General features: G+C 47.0%; 1 protein-coding gene across 2 annotated transcripts in view; it reads left to right on the top strand.

The window, feature by feature from the left end:
* Positions 1–7063: 7063 nt before the first annotated feature.
* The window catches only part of LOC144141029 (uncharacterized), a 124610-nt gene continuing 109252 nt past the window's right edge, over positions 7064–22421 (top strand). The window contains exon 1 of one of the 2 annotated variants that reach the window (XM_077672526.1): positions 7064–7277. In XM_077672526.1, the coding sequence (XP_077528652.1) occupies positions 7207–7277 (71 nt within the window). In that variant the 5' untranslated portion in view covers positions 7064–7206. The remainder of the gene's footprint in view (positions 7278–22421) is intronic. The other variant, XM_077672527.1, reaches the window with a different exon arrangement.

Below are 22421 nucleotides of genomic sequence, written 5' to 3' on the forward strand. Positions count from 1 at the left end.
AGAAAGATGTGGTGCTATGGGCTGTGTGCGTGCTTCAACACGGCAAGCAGTGGGTAATAGGAACCAGTCCTTGCCACCAGCCAATTCTGGGCGACTCAGTGATGGGTTAGTCACCATCATTGCCACGGGCTGCATTCCTTCATCTCGATGGCTATTTGTATTTAGGCGACCAGCCATCACACGCGGACACTCACGACGGATGTGTCCTGGCTGTCCACATTGGTAACAGCCGCCAGCTTGATTTCCATTGGGCGTGTAGCCCCGCGACCCTCCCGTCTCGACGACCGGACGAGAAGGACCTCTGGAGTTCAGAGGATTTCGTTGCCGACCCCCAAGGGAGAGACTCGGGTCGGGGAGCGGTGAGCCTGCCAGTAAAGAGGGCCTGTTTTCCCAACGCAGGAACCCTGGCTCTAACCGCTGCGGGAAGTTCCCACCGTGGGCTGCACCATCTAGTGGTCTTCCGCGCTCCAACTGCCTGTCGCCAAGGGCAGAAGGACCTCGTGCGCGGGGGGAATTCAAGCCCGCCGCTGCCGTACGCGGCTGTGGACTTCGCTGTGGCGAAGTCTCATAGGTGTCTCTCCATGCGCAAGCTGGCTCAAGTGCCTCCCCTACTGGCGGAGGGGGTATATAACTCAGCTCTGATATCAGAGCGTCCTCGATTGCTCGAGCTGATCGCGCCATCTCCTCCAAACTGGAGTAATCACGACCGTGCAGGAAAGGTCGGAAGCGCGGATGGCAACACCGCAAGACGTGCTTTACCATTTCCGCGTCCAACGCACCCGGGATAGCGCGCTTGAAGAGCTCCTGGATAGCTCGAATGTATTCGAGCAAGCCTTCGCGCGGGTGCTGCGTACGTGCCTCCAACTGACGGCGGATGCGGTAGTCGTAGTCGGGCGGCAAGAACTCCTCGCGGAAGCGTGCCTCGAAGTCAGCCCAGGACGCGAACGGGGTCTGGAGGCGCCACCAACGACCAGCCGATGCCTCCAGGGCAACCGGCAGGACACGGGTCAACACGAACTCGTCCGAAGCACCCGACGCCGTCTTGTAAACACTGAGATCGCTCAGGAAGTCCGCCACGGTCTTGGGGTCATCGTAGCCCGTGAACCGTGGCACCGCAATGCTTGGCTGGAACGATGGCCCATGCTCGGACCCACCGCCTTCTAGCCCGAGACCCGCCAGCCGGTTCGTGAGGTTCTCGCAGAGGTCCATGATCGGGCGGAGCACGCCGACGAGCCCAGTGGCGTCCGCATCCCCTGCGGGCTCACGCGGAGCAACCAAGGGGCGCCGACGGGTAGAAGCTCCACGGCCAGGCATGTCCCTGGGAAGAAATGCTCTCGCGCCCCGCGAAGCGAACACGGGAAGAAAAAAAAATGGTTATAAACAACAGAAGCCACTACAAAGGCGCCTCAAATCACGAGGAGGGCCACCGAAAAATCCCGAGAGCCACTCAAAAACGCCAACGTAATTCGCCCCGCAAAATGCCCACCGCGGAACACCAAAACAAGGAAGAAGACCACAATGCCCTTCCCAGGAACCACGGCCGGCCCCATGTTCAGGGCGCCAAATGTGGTACCGGGGTTCTTACACCCGGCCGCGGTTCCCCAAAAAGACACTGAGCCCCCTCGATCACACCTTTACTGGGAGTCCCGCTCCGCCAAGGTCCACTGCTCAGCCGATCCGGCTGCACACAGGTAGCCCAGCCGAGTCCGCCATGTTGTTGTTGTTGTTGTTGGTCCAAAAAAAATGGCTCGTACCCACTCAGGGGGATTGGCCAGGAAGTGGGCGCTAACTGAGAGAAGAGAAAAAACTAATTTGGATTAAAAGAAGAAAAGTGAATAATTACAGAAAAAGGTGAGTATGAGCGGGAGAAAAAAGATAATAAGTAAACTGCCAGAAAATAAGGTGCGGTAGCAGATAGAGCTCACCAACTACAAAATCAGCACAAATGAATAAGGAAAGGATTGGCCGAAGGACATTCGTGGAAATTATGAAAGAAAATAAAAAAAGAAGATTCGGCAACGAAGGGGAGGCAGAGAGCGGGAAGGCAAAGGATACAGGCGCAGACATGTTTTTAAGAGCAGCCCGCCATCTTGAATTAGCTGCTAGCACGGCAGACGGCGTGATTCAAAGATGAATGAGTGTACAGCGCGGCAAAGATCCCCGCGGCAAAAACCCAGTACTGTCGCCCCGAATGATAATATTAGAGGAAGAGTGAGTGGGTGGGCCAATTGATTAAAAGGGTTTTCCAAATATCTTTTTCGTAGGGAGGCAAACCGTCGGCAGTGGAGGAGTAAATGTTCTATAGTCTCTAATTCATTGCAAAATACACAAAGGGGTGAAGGGGCCAGATCACAGCGGTACAAATAATAATTTAAATTTGGTACGCCACAGCGAAAGTTAGTTAGGCTAACTTCGCATTCGCGTGATTGGCTAATCCGGCACTTCCAGGGGAACCGGAGGTGCTCGAGCTCAGAACCTACGCACGCAGTTTCAGCCATGCTTTTTAGGAGGCGTAATCTGCGAAAACGTGCCGAGGTGAGGAACTGTATGTGCGGCATGATTTCCCCACTGGGCCGTCCAGTGCAAGTCCCGCCAACGTATCTGCCGATTCGTTAATCCAGATGCCAGCGTGTCCAGGCACCCACACCAATCGCAGCTCTCGTAGAGATGTAGGCAATAAAGAATTGAGGGCTCTACGTAGAGGAGAGCTATTTGGGGACGAAAGAGCAGTGCAAACTGAGAGAGAGTCGGTGATTACTATTACATGTTGTTTAGTAGAATCTAACTTTCGAAGGGCTAAGATAATTGCCAAGTATTCTGCATGAAAAGAGCTAGTGTAATCAGGTAGGCGGAGTGAAAAAGACCAATCTAAACAGGGAGAAACAATCCCTACGCCTGCCTTCTCATTACGGACGGAGGCGTCAGTGCCGATAATGACGTGACCTGGAAAACCTGTAAGGTGATCCTGCAAAATGCCGGAAAAGAGATTTGACGGGAGCAATTTAGCATTCCTGGGGAAAAGTTCATCGAAAGCTACATCTAAGCTCGTGTCGCGCCACGTCTTCCTCTTTACCCGGCACATGTCCATCCTTTGGGATTGTCCCCCGCCACTATTGCCCAATTACCACAATATATATATATATATATATATATATATATATATATATATATATATATAGATAGATAGATAGATAGAAGATAGATAGATAGATAGATAGATAGATAGATAGATAGTATAAGTAGTACAAACAAAATTTTAAAATTAAAAAACAAATAAAACCGTGTAAAATAAAAAAAATGCATTTTTTGGCGTAGGGCGGAGGGTAGGGCTATCGCGAACATTGTGTAGGGCGATGTAGGGTTTTTTGAGGTGCGGTGTGGGGCGATACGGTCAAAATTGGTTGGCAACACTGGGTATTAGTCGAGCGCGCGCCGTCGTCGAGAGCGGTCGCTGGTCCTGCATCTCGATAACGATGATGGCGGACCGGGCAACGGTACCAGCAATAACGAGTGAAATATCTTTCTTTGTAGTTGTGTGCGTGTGTGTAATCTCTCGACTACTCATTAAGATCACGATATCCACCGTAATCGCGCAATCAACAACCGTGCATTCGCACTTACACACTCTCCCCCTCGAGGAAGTGCGAGGGAATTTTTTTTAATTACTTGTTGCTAATCAATGAGCCAGACTAGCAGCTTCTGAGTAGCGCTCTTTAAATCACACAAGAGTTTTGGCAATTTTATTCTGGTGAGAAGCTAGTTCTGTACACCTACTCTGGAGTACTGGCAGAAATTTCTTCTACCTTCTTTCGAAACTGTAATGGGCCTCTGAAACTTTGCTGTGCCACAGAAGGTATTACTTCCTTCTCCACCGTTGCATGCCCGGCTCCAAGTATTACGTGGACTGGCCTTGGCGATTTTCACAGTGACAACTATTTCCCTCGCATGTCCTTTTGCCCACCCAATCTGAGGGAAAGGCGAAAGAGGAGGCTACTTAACGGAATTCTGCTTCCCTTCTTCCCTCATCTCCAACTGGGGAAAATAAAGTTGTTCGCTCACTCACTCCAGTCTATTACCCAAATGTGATGTCTCTTTGTCGGCAACATGAAACTAAGCAACGCAAAATGAACGCTTGTCTGGTTGCCGAACAGCGGACGCTTAGTACGTCCTTGTATTAAGCTCACCAGGAGCAGTCTTATTTTATTTATGTTTTATTATTTGCATGGTTAAATTGTGCTACAGAACAGCTTGGCATTTTAGAGAAACAGAAAGTTTTCTTTATAGTTGGCGGCAGTGGTGGCTTTGGCTGAGGTGTAATATAGGCGGTGAGACGTTTCAGTGGCACCCCTTGGCTCTAACGTAGGCTTAGGCTCGCGCCACTTTCGTCTGCTACCCTTTGTTAAAAAGGGGTAGCATGGCGGGCGCCACAAATCACCGCTTTGAGACTTTAGGGTAATTAAAAGGCGTATTTCTAGTAATTCACTTATTTTCGCCATCTCCTGAAACATCTGAACAATTTCAAGCTGCACCCACAAGTTTGCAACACACGAGGGGAGACAAAACAACTTTTTTCGGGAATCTGTCGGACGATCGTGTGTAAAGTGTCCTTACTAGCTTATTCGCGAGGTTTAGCGCCCAGAGCTCCTCCACAGGTATTCAAAATGCGTAGGCTTCCATACCATATTTTAGACATACGATGAAAACTAATCAGTCTAAAGCTACGTACCAAGCAGCGGGCCCATACACGCTTATCACACCGCAGTAAATTAAGCAGCAGTATTCTATTTGTTTCGTTGTTGCTGATTTGTATCCGATTAATGTTTTTTTTGGTACCCAATAGAATAATTTTTCTGCACCACCACAAACATCTTATTAGTATGTTTGGGGATATTTCGGAGGCTCACAAAGATTGTGTTGGTATTTTCTTGAGGCTGTATGGCACATATTCCTGCTTCACAAATTGGTGTCTGCTATGGCTGCGCGCAAGAATGTGCCTATCGGCAGCGTGCGTTGTTTAGTCGCATGCAAATAGAATGGGAAGGTGTGTGCAACGCAACCGCAATCACAGCCCAAAGAACGTTATGCAGATTACTCGCAGGCGGCTTTTGTGCCCTGAATTTCTATCCTAACCATCGTTAGTATTACAAAGTGACTCTGCTGAAAAACGTCTGCTGAACAACGTCTGCTGAGCAACGTCTGCTGGAAAATAAAGCCTTCTTCTTCTTCTTCGTCTTCTTCTTCTTCTCAACCCCAGCACTCGAATGACCACGTCCCCCGCCTTTTGTCCGAAGCCCGTGACTAGCCAATGAATACCAGCCGCGACGAGTTGAGACCAGAGGAGACGAGCCGATGACGTCGTGTCCCCAGCCTTCTCGTCCGATGTGGGTCCGAGTACACATGATGCTTCGTCGCTGCCTTCCGGACATCGCTATAGCTGGGCCAGGCATAATTCATGGAAACATCGTCCAGCGTGGTGGCAAGTACTTCACTGTTTACTCGGTTGCATCGGTTCTCTTTATCGCATTCGTCACGTCACCGCTGCCTCGACCAGGGGGAAATGTCAAGGCACATAGGCGGGCAACGTCCCACACTGCCGTGCTCAGTCAGAAGACGACGAAGGGGCTGGGTCGTGAAGCGCGCTATCTTATGGCCGCCATGTAAATTCTTTAAATAGATCGTTCACCATTATTCGCCATGATTCGTGTCACCTCTCGTGCCACCACGTTACAATATCCAAACTCATAGATTAAGGGAGATAACAAAAACACATGGCCTTTTCCCTTCCAAATAACTCTGCCTTGGGATATAGGTGTTGAAGGTGAACGGAAAAATCGTTCAGAAGCCATTTTTATGAAGCCATCGTAGGAAACTTTTTTATTTGCAGCGCTTCTTGCTCATGACTAGAATTTTATTGACCCGTATTTTTGCATTTCAGATACTCACTTTATTGTGTGGGTAAAAGGTACAGCATGCGGCCCGTCATTACCTCTGGATGAGGAGAAACATTCAACCAGCTGCGTTGGCAGAACCGCTTTACAAAGCTCCTGTTTGCCAAAAAACTTCAAATTCGTTTGATATAAAGCTCAGTAAACGCCATTCTAAACAGAAAATGTCAGATGCAGCCCCCCCCCCCCCCCATCAAGAGAAATTACTTTTAATCAATATGGTAAATTGGTCCGAAAATAGGTTATTTATTTTTGTTTATAAACAAAGCTTTGGCGCCTCGAAACTCAAGTACATTTACTCTTGGTAATAGATCTGGTGCAACTTGAAATATTTTACATGTGTTTCTCTGTGCCAAATACCTATACAAATCATCCTAAAAAAACACGTACATCCGTACAAAGAGCACAGTGCTATGCAAGCCGCTACACAATCCCATGGGCTCATAACTTTTTCTGTTCGGTTACCAGAAACAGATCACTGAGCGCCTTTGAATAGCTCGGATTGCAGCTGCAGTTCTTTTATTTTCTATCAATTTCGGTAAGCTAACCTCAAAATCAAATATACATTCACACCGGTGGGACAATGCTGAAAGACCGTAGGTTTTATTCTCGGAACGCTAGCAAGACGACACCGAGAGTTGACCAAGGTTTAAATAGTCCGCGGTTCAAGTGCTCGCAAAAATGCCGCAAGCAGCCAGCCGGCGTAAAACTGCTTGCCTGAAAGGAACTTCTACCAGGATTGCAGAAAAGGCAGGCAATACAGCTGGCAATCTACCAGGTCCTCGTTATTGAAACTTTCGCGGACTGTATCAGCCAACTTCGCTACGTTTCCCAAACGCAACGGCTTCGCTTCGTGACGTCATATTTGCGGTCATTTTGAGGCGTGGTAGTGTGGGTCCTAAAAGTAAGAAAACGACTTGGAAGAGGAGCCGAGAAGCGCCGCTGAAAATAGCTCCTTAAGGCCCGCTCTGCGCCCACGCCCCGAAGCGAGCACCGGTGTAAACATCGTGCAGCCGGCCACAGCAGGAGGTGGAGCACGGGCTTTGAACGACGGATATGTTTCCGTTGCTGCTTCCGGTCCAAATTTTTGAGGAATACTCTGCCCTTCTTTCTAAGAACCTGGACCTGCCCTTTACCAATCAAGGCTCAACAACAACAAATTCAATGTGGAAGCTTGAACGAGTGGAAGCATTGGTGGCGAAGCACGTCGGCATCGCCTTGCTATCGGTGTGTGGTGTGTTCTATCAACGGCTACGTGTATATGGACATGGCGACTATCAGGATTACACGTACAAACACCAAAGCCATGCAAGTGGCTCCATACGACTTCCGGTTAGTGCCGTAAATTAGTCTTTCCAATCATTTTACTCTCTGAAGCTCTTGTGCATGTGTGTGAAACTCCGGAAAATATTGCTTGGTTATTGCGTGAACGGTCTTGGTTTCTGAAATCTCGCCCTGTGTTTATCGTTTTTTGTAAAGTTGAAATGTTGAAACCTTTCTTACAAGGACTCGTTTAAGGTTCATGTCTCTGGTGCTTAAAGCATTGCAGTATTCGGGCACAAAAGAAGCCCATTTTGGTTGGAATTAGTCCCTCTGAATAACTTCAGTTGGGATTCACGGCTATCTTACTGCCGGAAGAAAGAATATACTAAAAGGGCAAGTCTCTTTTTTTGGAAAGCGGGACTGAATCCGGTTGCTTTGCTGTCGGCATATTACAATGTGAGCCGCGAGATCAAGAGGTTTTCGCACGGTACTTACCCAATAAATTAATAAAGGACGGTTTACCCACCGTTACGTAACGGTGCGTGCCATATTCAAAAACACATTAGAATCCATCTATCTTACGCTGTCTGTTTCTTTGGCGTAATATATCACCCGCTATAGACTTCGCAGCTTCCAATCTGGTACGCACGACCACAGTAAGTCTGAGGCTTACAAGCCAAAACCGTTGTCTTCAACACTTAACCTGCGTTATCACTGCAGAAAGGGTGTAGTCACTTTGTAACTATCATCTCAAAATAAATTGCAAATAATAGCGGAATACTCAGTTACTCCATTAGGCGGTGCTTGCTCCCCTCTTTCATTCCGCTTCTACACTGGCTGTTACAACCGACAAAAACACCATTGATGGGGCCCGGGGTGGTGCAAACGTGCACGCTGTTCACCGCCACCAGCACGCGTTCTGTTTTCTGCGTCACAGTTCTGAGTAAATATTCCCCAGCGACCATTTCCCTGCGAACGTACTACAAGTGAAACTCGGGTGCCCCGCTGTGAGTTCCTGTACCCAGATCGAGAAAGCTTCTGGGATGCAGCCACTGCGCGTTCTTCAAGCCTCCCTTCCTTCATTTTCTTTGATTAAACCCTATGGCAAGAGTTTGTTCTGTTGAGTTAGCTGGTTAAAATGGGAGGTTCCCGTTTGAACCCGTTCCCATTTCAACCTTTCCACTTGTTGCCTCCCGGTTCAAACCGGTACAAAGCGCCTTTCGCGTTTCGTATTTCCACATTTACCCACTTCCCGGAATAACGTACCCAGTTCGACTAAGGTGACTGAGATGAATTGCGATTTTTGGAATTAAAGTTACGTCCGACAGCACTTTAACGGAATTTTTTTTTGTTTTGTCCAGCGTAACCCAAAGTCAAAAATTACACTTACTTCCGACGGAGCCACCCAATTAAATTGATGTTACGTCAAAAATATTCCACAGTAAAAAAAGTTACGGCTGGCGTGACCAAAGTAGAGACACGCCTTATTAATCTACATAACCTTATTTCAATGATCCGTTTTACGATTCGTGGCGTCAAAGAAAAAAGAAGGTCGCTGCCTTACGTCCAACCAGGTGCAACGTTGGGGAATTACAGCTGCAACCGGACCTTTCCGTTTTCCGTCTGCTTCTGCGTCGGTCGAGCGGTCTCGAGCATGCTGCTTGCGTGCGTACTCCGGCAGCGGTGTGGGTTCGCGCCCTGACGGTTGCATGGAAGTTTCAAAATATTAAAATGTTTTTTATACGAAGTCACACGCACTTCTGTCTATATGTATCCCCCACCCGAAATGAAAAAGAAGGGAATTCACGAAAGAGAACCAATTGACGCGGCCGCAATTCTAGTTGTAGCGTTCGTATGGTGCCGAGAACGAAGTTTGGTCTTTTATCGACTACAATTATAATTTATTAGGGGCAGTATCATGCTGCAATTTTATTTATACGTTGGAAAAAGTTCTTGCGGAGCTTATTTACCCAATCTACATAATGATAAACGTATTTTATGAAAGGGTGAAATGGGTGAAAAGTAAGGGTCAAGCCAGTGGATTTTACAATCTATTCTAATGTTGGGCTAACGGTCAGTTTCTGTGTCACTAATATCTGCAGAAAAATGGTTATTCAAGTGTAAAGGTCAATTTTCTCTTGAAGATGATGGTTCGTGCACATTTTCCATCCAGGTTTTAAGAACACTCCAAAGTATATTTTTTTTTGTACTTTTTACAGGCAATGCATAGGTGGGCACGTTGTACATAAAAAAGGTAGTGCATATATTTAGGTAGTCATCTTTATAATGCTCGAAATATTTTTTGCCGAACGACCAGTTGTATTAAGAACTTTTCATGAACTTCCAGCACAGGGATTCATTACCCGCAATGCACGCAGTTTTGTAGAATGGGTCCTTGCCGTAGTTGCACTATCAGTTGGGTGCACTTGATAATAAAAAAAACGTCCACCTTTCGGGATTTGATCCCACATCGATGAGGGTGTTCCGTTTACACGCTTTTTTACAGCGAAATCTTGAAGGACTGACATATTATTTCGCCGTCTTCACCGCTAGGAGCACCGTAACTGGAAATATATTTCTAGAGCGCGATTGTTTCTTTTCTGGGAAAGGCCATGAATGAACGAAAAGAAGTTTTTGATCCCGTACAGAATCAGGACGAACAAAAAAGGTGAAAGCATTTCCTTCTTCAAAGAAAAAAAAACTTGGTATTGATGTCCTGTGGTATATATATAGTTATAATTGGTATCGTACTTATGTAGTGTTAAAATGAATTGCTGTCAGTTTTGTCTGGCTCGTTAATGTAATATTTCACTTCTGACTTTAGTACCTTTTGTATAAATCTTGTCATTTCACAATGTATGCACCCTTTCTGCAATATTCCCTAATAGGGCTTCGCAGTATATGTAAATAAATAAATAAACAAATAAACAACCCAGTATCCGCCGCAGTCATACGCAAACTTATCGGCCAGAAATATCGGCCGTATCCTCGATTACAAGTATACTGCTGCATAGAATGTTTTACAATACTGCATGACCCGTTCCCTGGATGCACGTTTTGGGGAACACTTTCAAAAACGCTGACGCATATTTTCCCAAAACGAATAGGTCGAAGCAATACGTGTACAAATGGGAAGGGTGTTTTGTGAGCGGGTTAAAAGAGGAGGCACCCAAGCGGGAATGCCGTTTTTGGAACGGCCGCACACGGGATGTGTCAAACGGGAAGGGCGTTAGGGGAATGGGTTCAAATGGTATGGGTTCAAATGGGAATGGGTTGTTTCGGACGAAAGCCGTTAAAAGGTGTAGTGACTTTTAAAGCGCATGCAGGAATGACTGTGACTTCCAGGGTCGTAATGGTTTTGGTGAAACATTACTGGTAACGCGAGTATATAAGTAACTTTGTATTTGATTCATGTGTACTTGTTTACTGCGGGAAAGTGACGCGTTGAAATTAATCTCGCTCTTGATTACATGTGACGTAGTACCGTGAACAACCCGGCAAATTGCTTTTAAACCGCAAAAAACAGCTGTTTTATTTCTTTTGATTGAGGGCAGCTGGGCACATTGACGGCCTTACTTGTTCCCGGAGGCAACAATTGATGGGACACTGTGAGGAGGCAGCGGTACGTTTCCGTTTGGGAAGGCCATTTCGTCAAAGAAGACGGCCAATCTTTATGGAGGCGCTATGTGGCATGAAAAAGAGAGGTAGGGAAGAGAGAATTATGGGCAAGGAGACGGGGTTGTTCCGGGCTTGCCCGGTGGTGATCAGGAGCAAAAGGGCAGACTGCGGACATGACGCCGCCGTTCAACCAGCGGGTGCGCGACCGCGGTTCCCCTGCGACGGCCTAGAAGGCAACGGCCAGGAAACGACAGCACAAACCAGCGCCCCACGTCCGGCACACGTTTGAGAAAGCTCCGCTGGTGCGCCGACGAAGCTCCAGCCAGCCTGCACCCTCCCGAGCAGCTCGTTCAACTTGTGAGACTGTTAAGGTTCTTCCTACTTGTCTTCTGCCAGAACGGATTTATGCTTTTTATGGACAGTTGGTTTCGCTATCAGTTAGCAACCCTCCTTAGTTTTTTCCCTCCGTCTTTCAACCGCGCGTCTTTCTGCCATACCCAACCTTATAAAGGGTTCCATCTTCAGTTTTCTTCCATCTTCCTGTGCCATGTCCCTTTATTCTCCCGTCCATAATGCTGGGGATGGTTAGGAGCCTGTATTCCATCACATCTGTGATGAAATACAGGCGTCTGTGATGGAATACTGGCTCGTAACGATCCCCAGCGTTATAGATGGGAGAATAATGGGACAGGGCACAGGAACATGGAAGAAAACTGAAGATGGAACCCTTTATAAGGTTGGGTATGGCAGAAATACGCGCGGTAGAAAGACGCAGGGAAAAACCTAAGAAGGGTTGCTAACTGATAGCGAAACCAACTGTCCATAAAAAGCATCAGTACGTTCTGACTAGTAGGAAGAACCTTTACAGTCTCACAGGTTGGACGAGGTCCTCAGGAGGGTTCAGGCTGGCAGGAGCTTCGTCGCCGCGCCGGCGGAACTTTCTCGAACACGGGTAGGAAGTGGGGCGCTGGTTTTTGCGGTCGTTCTCTGGCCGTTGCCTTCTAGGCCGTCGCAGGGTAACCAAGGTCGCGCACCCGATAGTTGAACGCCGCCTTCTGGTCTGCAGGCTGCCCTCTTGGTCACGATCACCGCAGGCAAGCCCGAAACACCCCGTTCACCATGACACCACCTCCTTGCCCGGAATCCTCTTTCTCTTCTACCTCTTTTTTCCGTGGAACATAGCGCCTCCATAGATATTTGCCGTCTTCTTTGATGAAATGGTTTTCGAAAACTGAAAGTTGCCGCTACCTCCTCACAGATACCCACTCATCTCTTGAGAGGAATGCAGCAGAAGTGAAGTGGTGCTCGTGAAACAGGCGTAACAAAAGTGCAAAAAAATATAAAAATGTATTACAAACCACGAAACATAGCTCGCAGGTCCAAACTTTGGTGTCCTTACGAAGAAAGTGCCTTTGAAATACAATTTCTACCGACTGGCGCACAATGCGGCCGATGAAAGGAAGCCAGAAAATTAACAATGCTTCACTTGATTAACGTTGCGAATAGTTACGTTAACAGCGAAGCGGCCTGGCGTGCCCTAATTGCAATGCTATGCTTCACAGTAGTTTCAAAGCCAGCATATTGGCTTACGTTTGCTCCAGTTACTTTTTGCACTGTTGCGTTCTTTGCGCCCCCTACTGGACCCTACCATTACATTTCAAAAAGAAACACTGCCACGAGAGTGTGCCGCGAGCTTCGTTTTTTTTCTCTGCGTAATTTTATTTGCCATCGCGAAAATCAAGCACCTTGTAGTTTTATTTAAAGAACACTGCAGATAGCCTTTATATCTTGACGTCCAGTCTCAATTATGCCTAAGTTGTCAATTTGCCCACCAACATTAAAATATATAAACATTGCCGCTAGTTTCAGTAGTTAAGGAAGCTGTGTTATTTAAGCGTATTGGAGCATTTTTTTGTCTTTTTGTGTGTGTGGCTGGCGTTGCTCTCATTCCTGCTAGGCTACGCCCTCTCTATAACCCTGCGACCATACGTGTTACAGTATTTCGTCCCAGGGTATCCTCAACGACAAATGCGTTCGTTTTGAAAAGCTTGTTGAAGTATGGCCGAATTGATATCAACCTATCCGCGAAAGTTCACGTAAAAGATTCATCCGAATGAAGAGAAATCGGTGCAAGCACCGGTCTCCAAGGCACATAGACCAGGCGACGAGGACAGCGAGACGACCACGCACCACTAACATCACGACAGCTCGTTGGACATAGAACACGAAGCGTGCACTTTGTTGTTGTGGACAAGTGAAGCTCAACCTAGTGAGAAATGTGTAAAATATGCTAACTTCATAACTATTTTTAGAAAGAAAGAGTGCTTTGGTTTAGTTATTTACACTCATGGCGACTAGCATGAAGAGAAAAGCAAGGTGAACAAAAGAGGAAATAGAACGAGAGTTATTTTGCAAATAACATTTTGTTTAGAATTCATTAAATGCAAAACCACACATTCCTTAAATTTGACAATTTCAGAGCATCTTCAAGTACCCGTAACACCAGGCCTACATTGCGATCGCTCACCCAGTACCAAAAAAGAAACTTCCGTTTCAGCTTCCTGCTAAGTTTCACAGTACTACATAGCAAAAGGTGTTACCCCGTACAATTGAGAGGTTAAACATTTACTTCTTTTTACTTACTTTTTTTTCAGTAAAACACCCTGAAGAAAATAGACCGAGGCGAATTGTCAGACAAACATCCTCGTGCATATAGCTCCTGCTTACACAAGCCTTGCTCGTGCATTAGGGATCAGAATTGTTTCCGAGCAAGGCCCTAAAAGGATCTCGCTCTTATCTCACACCGGTCTGTAAAGCTATATTTCACCATTTATTTCAGTTCCATTCAATGTTTACGACAAACGTCTCTGTTCATCTACTTAATAGATCTCGAGAGGGATTGACCAGATTATCAGGCCAGTATGATATTCACCGGAGCCTTTATATAAACTTTAAATAGAAAATTGCCCCCCTAATCAAGCTCTCGAAACCAAATAATAATGGAAGACAAAATCGACGTCATGTGCTTGTCATATATATCACTTCTTATATTTATTACATTGCAAATTAAGATAGCATTTTTGGACATGAACAGGGTTTCCGAAAACGTAAAGCACAAGAAAGAATTAGAAAATTATTTTGCCCCCGTTTGCTTTAGACACCATTCATTCGTCCAAACTCAAAATGTCAACCGGATAGAACTTCTGTACTCATACTAGACTGTCACGTTGTGACGATAATCTGAAATGAATTTCCTCAATTTTATCGGTGCAGTAGTACGCTCTTTTTTGTTTGTAGTTGGCCAACTACAACTTTTTTTCTAAACATCCGCATATATAAATTATTTGTTCAAATTAGTCGTTAGCTGTGTCAGAGCAAACACCCAGCCATTTTTCTAGGGTGGTATAAAGTCATACGAAGTCTAACTAAAATTGTATGCATACATTTTGCAGTTCAGTCAGCTCCCTATTATCTAGTTCACATTAAGTGCTTGATAAACTGAGGAAATAATTCCGGTCAAAATATTGCTAATTATTTCTCCTGGCGTCGGACGTACTGTCCACCCATTCAGGTAACAATGTGAGCGTTGTCTTCTAAAGCACACCCCCTATATACAAACCGCACTGTCGGTTTCCTGCCAGTTGACCAAACATAAATCAGATGTAGTCTTACTGCACAGGCCCACAGCTCCACGCAAGCCAATAGACGGGAGATGGACTCGTGATGATCGACTAACGTCGTAGTTAACAAAGTGCACAAATAAAATGGACTATAACAGGTAATCCACCAACAATACAATGCAAGGTACAGTCAGCCGAATCTTTAAGCGTGCGCGAGAGGCGACTTTTCGTGCGTCAGCACTGTAAGATGGAGGCCAAGTCGCAAACAGGTGGCGATTAGGTTGTACGCTCTGAAACCCCTCTCAGCTAAGCCCGTCAGCTAGGTTTTTCCTTTTGAAGACCGTAATGAGACAAAAAAATAGCCGCCCGCACACAGTAGTTAAATGTTTGGCCAACTGTACATACATGTTGAGTTTCAACAGCAAAATGAAATCATGGCATCCCCATAAAGCGATGTGTTCTATTAGTTATTATTTTACACCCTTTATAAGTACGAAATGTGCGGTCCACTCTTAAAGGATAACGGCGAGCGCCTGGCCACCGCGCTCCGAGAAGCGACGTCGCCGAGATGTGGCAAGAATCGGATACACCCAGGACATGCGCACTGACCGCCCGAGGCGGGAGAAGCAGCCCTGTAGTCTGCTACGGTGATCCGCTGTGCCGCTCTGCTGGCGAGAGCTGAGAATTTTCACTCTTGATGGGAGGTGGCCTCCAGGGGCGAGCGCCATAACAGACGACAAGGCTGCTCCTCCTGCCTCGTGCGGCCAGTGGGCACGTGCCGGCTGTCTCCAATTCTCGCCACTTCTCGGCGACGCGCTTCACCGTTCGCGGAGGCCACACTCTCACCCTATTCCTTCTAGAGTGTACCGCACTGTACCGTTCAATACACCAATAATGGTTAGTATGAATTCAGGTCCCGGTTAAAAGTACAAAAAACCAAGCGCAGCCAAGTCTGCAATGTTCAGGAGAGAGTTGTAGTAGTCGGACATGTTCCATTCATAATGTTAGGAACTTGCGGAAACATTCCGAATTCGTTTTAAAATTCCCAACTTCACCCAAAACAAGGGGTAAAGAAAAATTGCCGCAGCTTGCACTTGTGGCGCTAGCCTGCAAACACAGTATAGCTGGGGGTCGACCCAGTTCCTCCCCACACTAACATCGGTTTCCTGGAGAGGCGTAGTAGCAGGACCCCAGCAGTGCAGAGCCGTTTTGGACGGCACTGTACACCCGAGATCAATAGGTATGTACCGTGTTATGTCCATTAGCAATCGTCGCCATCCCTCTCATCGTCGCCTTCCGATGGTATAGCCGCGTACGGCCAATCCTCTTGTAGCGCGTCCTTGCCTGGGCAGGCATCCACTTCTTTGCCAGCTGGTACGGTGGCCGACTCCACGTGTGAATTGTGAACGGATTGCTTGACAGATACGTCGTCATCGCCTTCGATGCTCCGCACCCATGGCGCATCCTTGGCAACCCGACGACGATGACTAAAGCGGAAGCTCGTCATGTGGCGTAAGACCACGCGCAAAGGTCGACGACGCACGGTCGCCGCCGCGAGTCATGTGCTAACGCGCGCTCGCTATTTTATTTTTCCTAAAGCCACTGCGCGAAGGTCTTGCCCGGCGAATCGCTTCGAGGGTGCCAGGCGGTCGCCCTGACGCGCTCGCTAACATGCGCTCGGGGAAACTCGGGGTACGCTTACTGCACGAGCGCAATACAACAAATAGTCACCTAAGCTGCTTGAAATGCCAAATTAAATAAAAGTGTAAACGTGTTGTACAATATATACCTTATATTACCAAGGTCGGCTGAGCCGGTCTCGTGGCCTGGTGGTCTGGGGCGCTAGGTGTGTTGTCGCAAGTGTTTTGCAAGTCACGAGTTCGAATCCTCGCGGGTACGTGGTTTTTTTTTGTAAGTTTACTTTTTCATTTTCTGCCGATGTTTTCTTCATTGACTTCACCTTTTTTTGGGCCGCAACGTTCATGGCTCCACGAACTAGTTCACAGAACGCACGCAGGCTGGCACAGGCGCGCTAGCGAGTTCTCGTTGGCATGCTGTTGCCATAAGCACCGACTGCAGTGGGCACAGGCCAGAATGAACAAACCCTTGGCCTGGTGCGAACACGCTTTTTACGGTACAGGCATGAGTGAGGCAAGCTCCAAATATGGGGGAAAAGCTCATGACATTTGGGCGTCTGCGGGTACGCGGAGGGCGTCCATGCACTGCGTAGGCCTCGGCTAGTGAATGCTACGATTCCAAGCCATCCTGGGAGGCTTATCTTTATGCATTTTCACAGCTGACAACATGGCTGAAGCGCGGTACGATGATTACTGAGTTATTGAGAATGCCCATCCGACAACGCCACCAGTTGTGTTTTACAGAACCGGAACCGAAACCAAACCTTTTTTGGTTGCTCACCTTGGGCATCGTCCAATCACGGTGCCCGCTCCTCCTAACGTCACAGCTTTAGTTGGTGCGGCCGCCGCAAACCGCGCATGGTAGTTTTTCTTCTTTCGCGCTTTGTAAAATAATTACCGATTTGTCAACCGGATAAACGATGAAAAGTGTGCTAATTTGAGCCAGTTTACGCAGTCCAAGCAAAAACGGGAGCTTGACAAATTCACTTCAGTGTCCCTTTAATAAAAATCACGTGAGATGCGTTTTCAAGTTATCCGACGGTGAACCACTAATTTCTTTCATTTTCGACAAATTTGGGTCTATTTAAATTTATTTTGCGCCTAAATGTGATAGCCAGTGCCACCACAACAATTCAAAGTGAAGGTCATATTGTTATCAACCATTATGTCGTGAATGATATGTATATGACGTTTTTCAAGTATAACGCAGGCACAGAACATTGTGGCGCATCAGTTTCCGGAATCGAGACCATCATTGGATATGTAGCTTACAAAAAAAAAACACCCGCCTTTCCCCGAAGGGGAGCTTGGGGAAGTGCGATTGCACGGGTGATGCTATGAGGGGGAGTTATGTTGAACTGTGTTGGCATTCGCCCGTTAGTTGCATTTAACACCCCCGCGTGATCAAGTGGGGATTCACACACCCCGTTAGTCGTTCTCTGGAAATCTTGGTGAATTAAAGTGTATGTTCGAGGAGATCACACACACACCACGACCGGGTCCGAGGGCTTTACGCCCCTGGCCACACTCTACATCGCCGCGTCCACGTATTCGACGACGTCGTCGCGCGAGATGTTTGGCGCGAGGTAGATGGTGACGACCACGATTCCGTCGCCCGAGGACGCGTCGGTGTAGACGGCACTGTACGGCGACTCGTCCCTGACCGGCGAGGTGGACACGGCGTGCGACACGAGGTTCGCGTAGACGTGACCGACGAGGTAGACGCCGCAGTACTCGCCCCGACTTCCGCTCCTGGCGAAGCAGCAGTCGTCGATGGGGAAGTGGGAATGCACGGGTGATGCGAAAGAATTCTTCTTCGCCAATCGCCCTAAGTGGGTATGTGCTGAAGAAATTAGGAACTCTTCTTGGCCAATCGCCCTAAGTGTGTATGTGGTGCGGACGGACGGACGGCGGTGGACGCGTAATTCAGGGTCGCTTAAGAAGTGCATTCGCACTTAAAAATTTAGAGTGAGGGACTTGGTGGTTCACTTAGTACTCAGAAGAGGCTGGGGTGGTAGGGCCACGTCGTCTACTCCTTTCAGACAAAAAAAGGCTTAATTAAGCTATCAGCATATCAGTAATACCAAAAAATGTTTGTTCTTCGCTCGATACGCACCAAAATTATGCAGGTTCGATGTGTGCCATCTATCGTAATCTAAAACACCCGAAGAAAACAATGCAAATAACAATGGAAAGCTGTAGTGTAAAACACCCAAGACAGCCTGACGGAACTGATGTTTATTGAGAATTGTTTCTTTATGTAGGCTTTTTTTATTTTCTTTCGCGCTCATTGGTTATCTCAGGCTCTGTAATTTCAGTACAGGCCTGATTAATCCTCAAAAAAAAAACTCCCAGCGTGTGCCACTGCGTTGCACCTGCACAGATCCAAAAGCCAGCACCCTCAAAGGTGAATGTAGGGACGAGGGAAGGAGTTCGGACTTTTTTTGAAACGGAGAAGTATATTTGGTGTTTAGAGAACGAAAAAAGTGGCTGACGATTCCGACACTACCTAATGCCCAATTTCAGTGCCGCTGTTTATTTGTTTTGTCTGTGCAAAATAGTTTGAGGCCAGAACTTTTACGCAAAATATAATTGATATTTACAGGTAACGTTTATTCTTGACGTATTGCTTTTTTTTTTTCAATTTAGTCTTTGATTGTCTCGAAGGAGGCATTGTGGTCAGAAAACTGGGAAATATATCTAGGACTTGCGGCGCCACTGCCTGGTTCTCGTAGACGAGGCATATGCAAGTATTTTATACGTTTGAGGCAGTCTTGAGAACCGTTACGGCTCGAAGGCAGGTCATGTTCTCAAGGACAAGAACAAGAAATTCCTGTTTCTATTGATATCAACCTTAAACACCCTCTACTAACACTGGTGTAGATAGACGGACGGTTAATGAAGGGCGCAGAAAGGGCAATACGTCTTTGGTGAGCCCGGTAGGTGAGAAGTAGACAGCCAGTACCAGCAAGTCGCAATCGAAATATCCGGCATACAGCTGGACAACTTCATCACACCCACCAAAGATTACGATGGGAAGTATGGCTGACCGACCCGCACGCAAGTAGATACACACTCCCAGTCTCTATGAAGGAAAGTTTGACATCCACCTTAATGGAGGTGTACGACTACACAGGAAAGCTGTACAGTTTTCTCAGAAACTTCGCAGTTGAAGAAGCATTCGTCCTGGTCAAGGATGTACAGCTGTGCAGTTTTCTCAGAAACCTTGAGGTTGACAAAAGTATCGTTCTTCGTAGCCATACCGCTGCATTGAAGTGCATGACTAACGTTCCTTCGTAAAAACGTGCTTAACCTTGGTGATTTCGGCTCAATCTCGTCGATTAACTCCCACTCTCTGTTGCGCTCTCTGCAAGGCGCAGCATGCCCTCTTCAGCGGCACGCACTTGTCGATTCTGGTGTCGGCGACTCTGAGCCTCGACTTGGCCGGCTAGTTTAGCTGCATGCAGCGGCAGGCGCAGCATTTCCTTCGTCTCATGAACCAATCGTTTCATCGTCGAACGCATGACGGGCCAACCTACTATCGCAGTACATCACCATCATCAAGAATGTCTCGCGTTGCCCCGGCATATGATCCCTCTTCCTCACACTTCACCAAACTTTTACCCTCTGCTTTTCTTCTTGGGCTATCTCGTCTTTATTCGGTGTCCGCTACCTTCGCCCTGGTACTGCGAGGCCCACGGCACCTCTAAACCACAGGAGTGGGTTGTTAAGAGTTCGCGCTCAAAAAAGTAAACGCCATCATGCAGCCCATTCGAACACGTAGAGGTTCGAACCGAACACGTAAACAGTCATTTCCAGTTCCACATGATGCGCACATTTTCATCCAGTCCTCTTAGAACCGCCGCAAAATACACAACTTTTCATCGTAAAAAAATACAGTCAACAGGCCTACTTCGCCTATAACATAGTTTGCATTCTAAGCTGCTGGCAATGACTTTATCATCAGTTCAGCTCCTCCCGCATTCCCAATCACAATAAGCTACACGCGCTGTAGCCATCCTGAAAGAGAAGTATTCGTGTTGTCGTCCTACCAGAGGATTATTAAAAAAACTAGTAAAAGATTTCATGGTCCCAAGGGGTTTTATACATTTTGTTCAGGATTAAGGTTTTCAAGATATACAGCAGTTACATGAAGCTGTTAAATAGGCGTTTGATATTACCACTGAGCGTAGACTACAGCAATAGCAGATGAACATATCAGCATAGGTGGTCAAAGAAGCAGTGCCAGTAACTTAATCGTTAAAGCTAGTTGCGCAGCTGTAAAACACAGTAAATCCTCCGTTTTGCAGCTGGTCGAATATCCTGAAGTGGCCACAGCAGCGCCACTAAATTCACTTCCTCAGGATATGCCTAAGAAAGGATGTCGGTGTCCAAGAAAACACCTTACCCAGTGTCAGGATATACCCCTGGCAGGAAACACAACAGCCAGCTTCCGGTTTCGTCGTTAGATAAACGTTGGTTCCTCGTCCCGCTCTGTTGCAACCCTTGAAAGTTTATTTCGTTATACTAAAGCAACCTAGGGGAAACCGATGCACTTCTTGCGAGACATGCAGCCGGGAGCCTCATTGTATAACTAAACACCGCTGGGTGTTCTGCCTGTTGCGCAGAGCGCCGAGAATATTATGGCCCCAATACAGCAGTCTTAAGAAACGAATACCAGAAGCCGATATTGAATAGGCCGAGTGGGGTCGATCTTTCGATCCTTTAGTGTATAATGCAGTAAAATGAAATAAACGCCTTCAATAAAAACGCGCCTACTAAATAAAAAAAACGCCGGTCAAAAGTTATAAAAAATATTGTGGTGACGCCTATTTCTATGGAAAGACCATAATATAACAGGTTTTTCTGCAAAATAAACTGAAGTGTTGGAATCACTTCAGTCGAAGGAAATTGTTTCTTACGCCTTTTTATCGCGAATGGAAGCGCTTTTTCCACTCCAGTAGCCTGTTCCCTTCGGTATTACTGTTTACCTATGCCGCTTGTTTCAGTACACAATCCTCTTTCATAGGAGTACCACACAAAAGAAGACTCCGGTTGAAGAATTATGCATCAAATCCTAAACCAACCTAGTTAGGAAACAGATAGAAAAGGAGCGGTATTTGCAAAAATTTGGGATTTTGTTTGAATAAATCCTGTTGTGTGTTTGTTTCGCAGAGACCGCAATGTAGGTTCTTTTATTATCGAAAGTTCTTGTTAATTAACCTCATGAGAGGTCCTGTGCAGCAGGTTATTGAAGTGTGTTTTAAACGACCGCCTATCGCCAGCATGAGTCGCCGTCTGAATTTTGCCTCGTTTACGAGGGTGTCTACGTACGATGCTCGAGTGCGACTAGCCTTGCTCTAGACTTCCCGACTGGAGTTTACTTGGTCAAAGGCACGCTTGATGCTGTCACGTGTCTCGCAACGAAATTTGCGGAAAAACCGGGATAATGGTTAAACTCTTCTGCCCAATGGAATACGATAACTTCCTCGTAAAGCTGCTATCAAGAAGAAATTCAATTTTCCGGGAGATAAACACCGGTGGTGGCTTTGAACTCTGAAAGTATATTCTCCAATCCGCCTTTTGGGTTCCGAAATCAGTTGTAATCATTCGACAACCTTTCAGCCATTGAGAGGCACTCCGGTCTCACTTGGGCGGCAGCCTTCGTCGTGCAACTCGACACGTCATTTATTTCTTCTGGTGCGGTCTGCTTGACCCCTAACACCATCCAGGGCTACCTCGTCGTCGTTACAGACAAAAAAAAGATTGTCCCCTGCAACCGGTGGAAGGAAGGTAGACACCAGTGGAAGGAAGGTAAATGGGATAGACATCTCTGAATAGTGTCAAGATGGCTGTGCACTGTAGACCAAGCGAGAGCGAAACGTGCGAAACATATTCCGGAAAGCCAATCTTCCAGGCCCTAGCAGCGGTCAACGCTTCGGTTGTCGTAAAACAATTCCCAAAGGTTGTTCACCTAAGGAACTGTCAGTAGTTGTCTTTCTGGAATCTGGAGCCTTGCACTGGGGCGGCACAATTGACTGCCCTCTTCCCGCACCAATTAGTGTGACCGAATGGTTCTACTTTACAAGAATTCGTTCTGAACATTGTCTTTATATCACCGGCCCTACTCCTTACGGCTTCACCCTACATGGACTCCATTTCCGACTTCTGGTCATCCCCGCGGGCAGTTTGGCTGGATCGTCCTTGCTTTGGGTCCTCTTCTGCTCACGTTAACGAAGCTCCATAGAGACCCCGAGTGAAGCCGTTCGAGTCTCAGTCGCGCCTTGTATAACAGGTATATCATCAAATCTTACTAAGTCATCATCAAATCTTACTAA

Source organism: Haemaphysalis longicornis, unplaced genomic scaffold, assembly GCF_048455015.1.
Source record: "Haemaphysalis longicornis isolate Haplotype H1 unplaced genomic scaffold, Haemaphysalis longicornis Haplotype H1 scaffold_6, whole genome shotgun sequence".
In the NCBI taxonomy this organism is placed as follows: Eukaryota; Metazoa; Arthropoda; class Arachnida; order Ixodida; family Ixodidae; genus Haemaphysalis; species Haemaphysalis longicornis.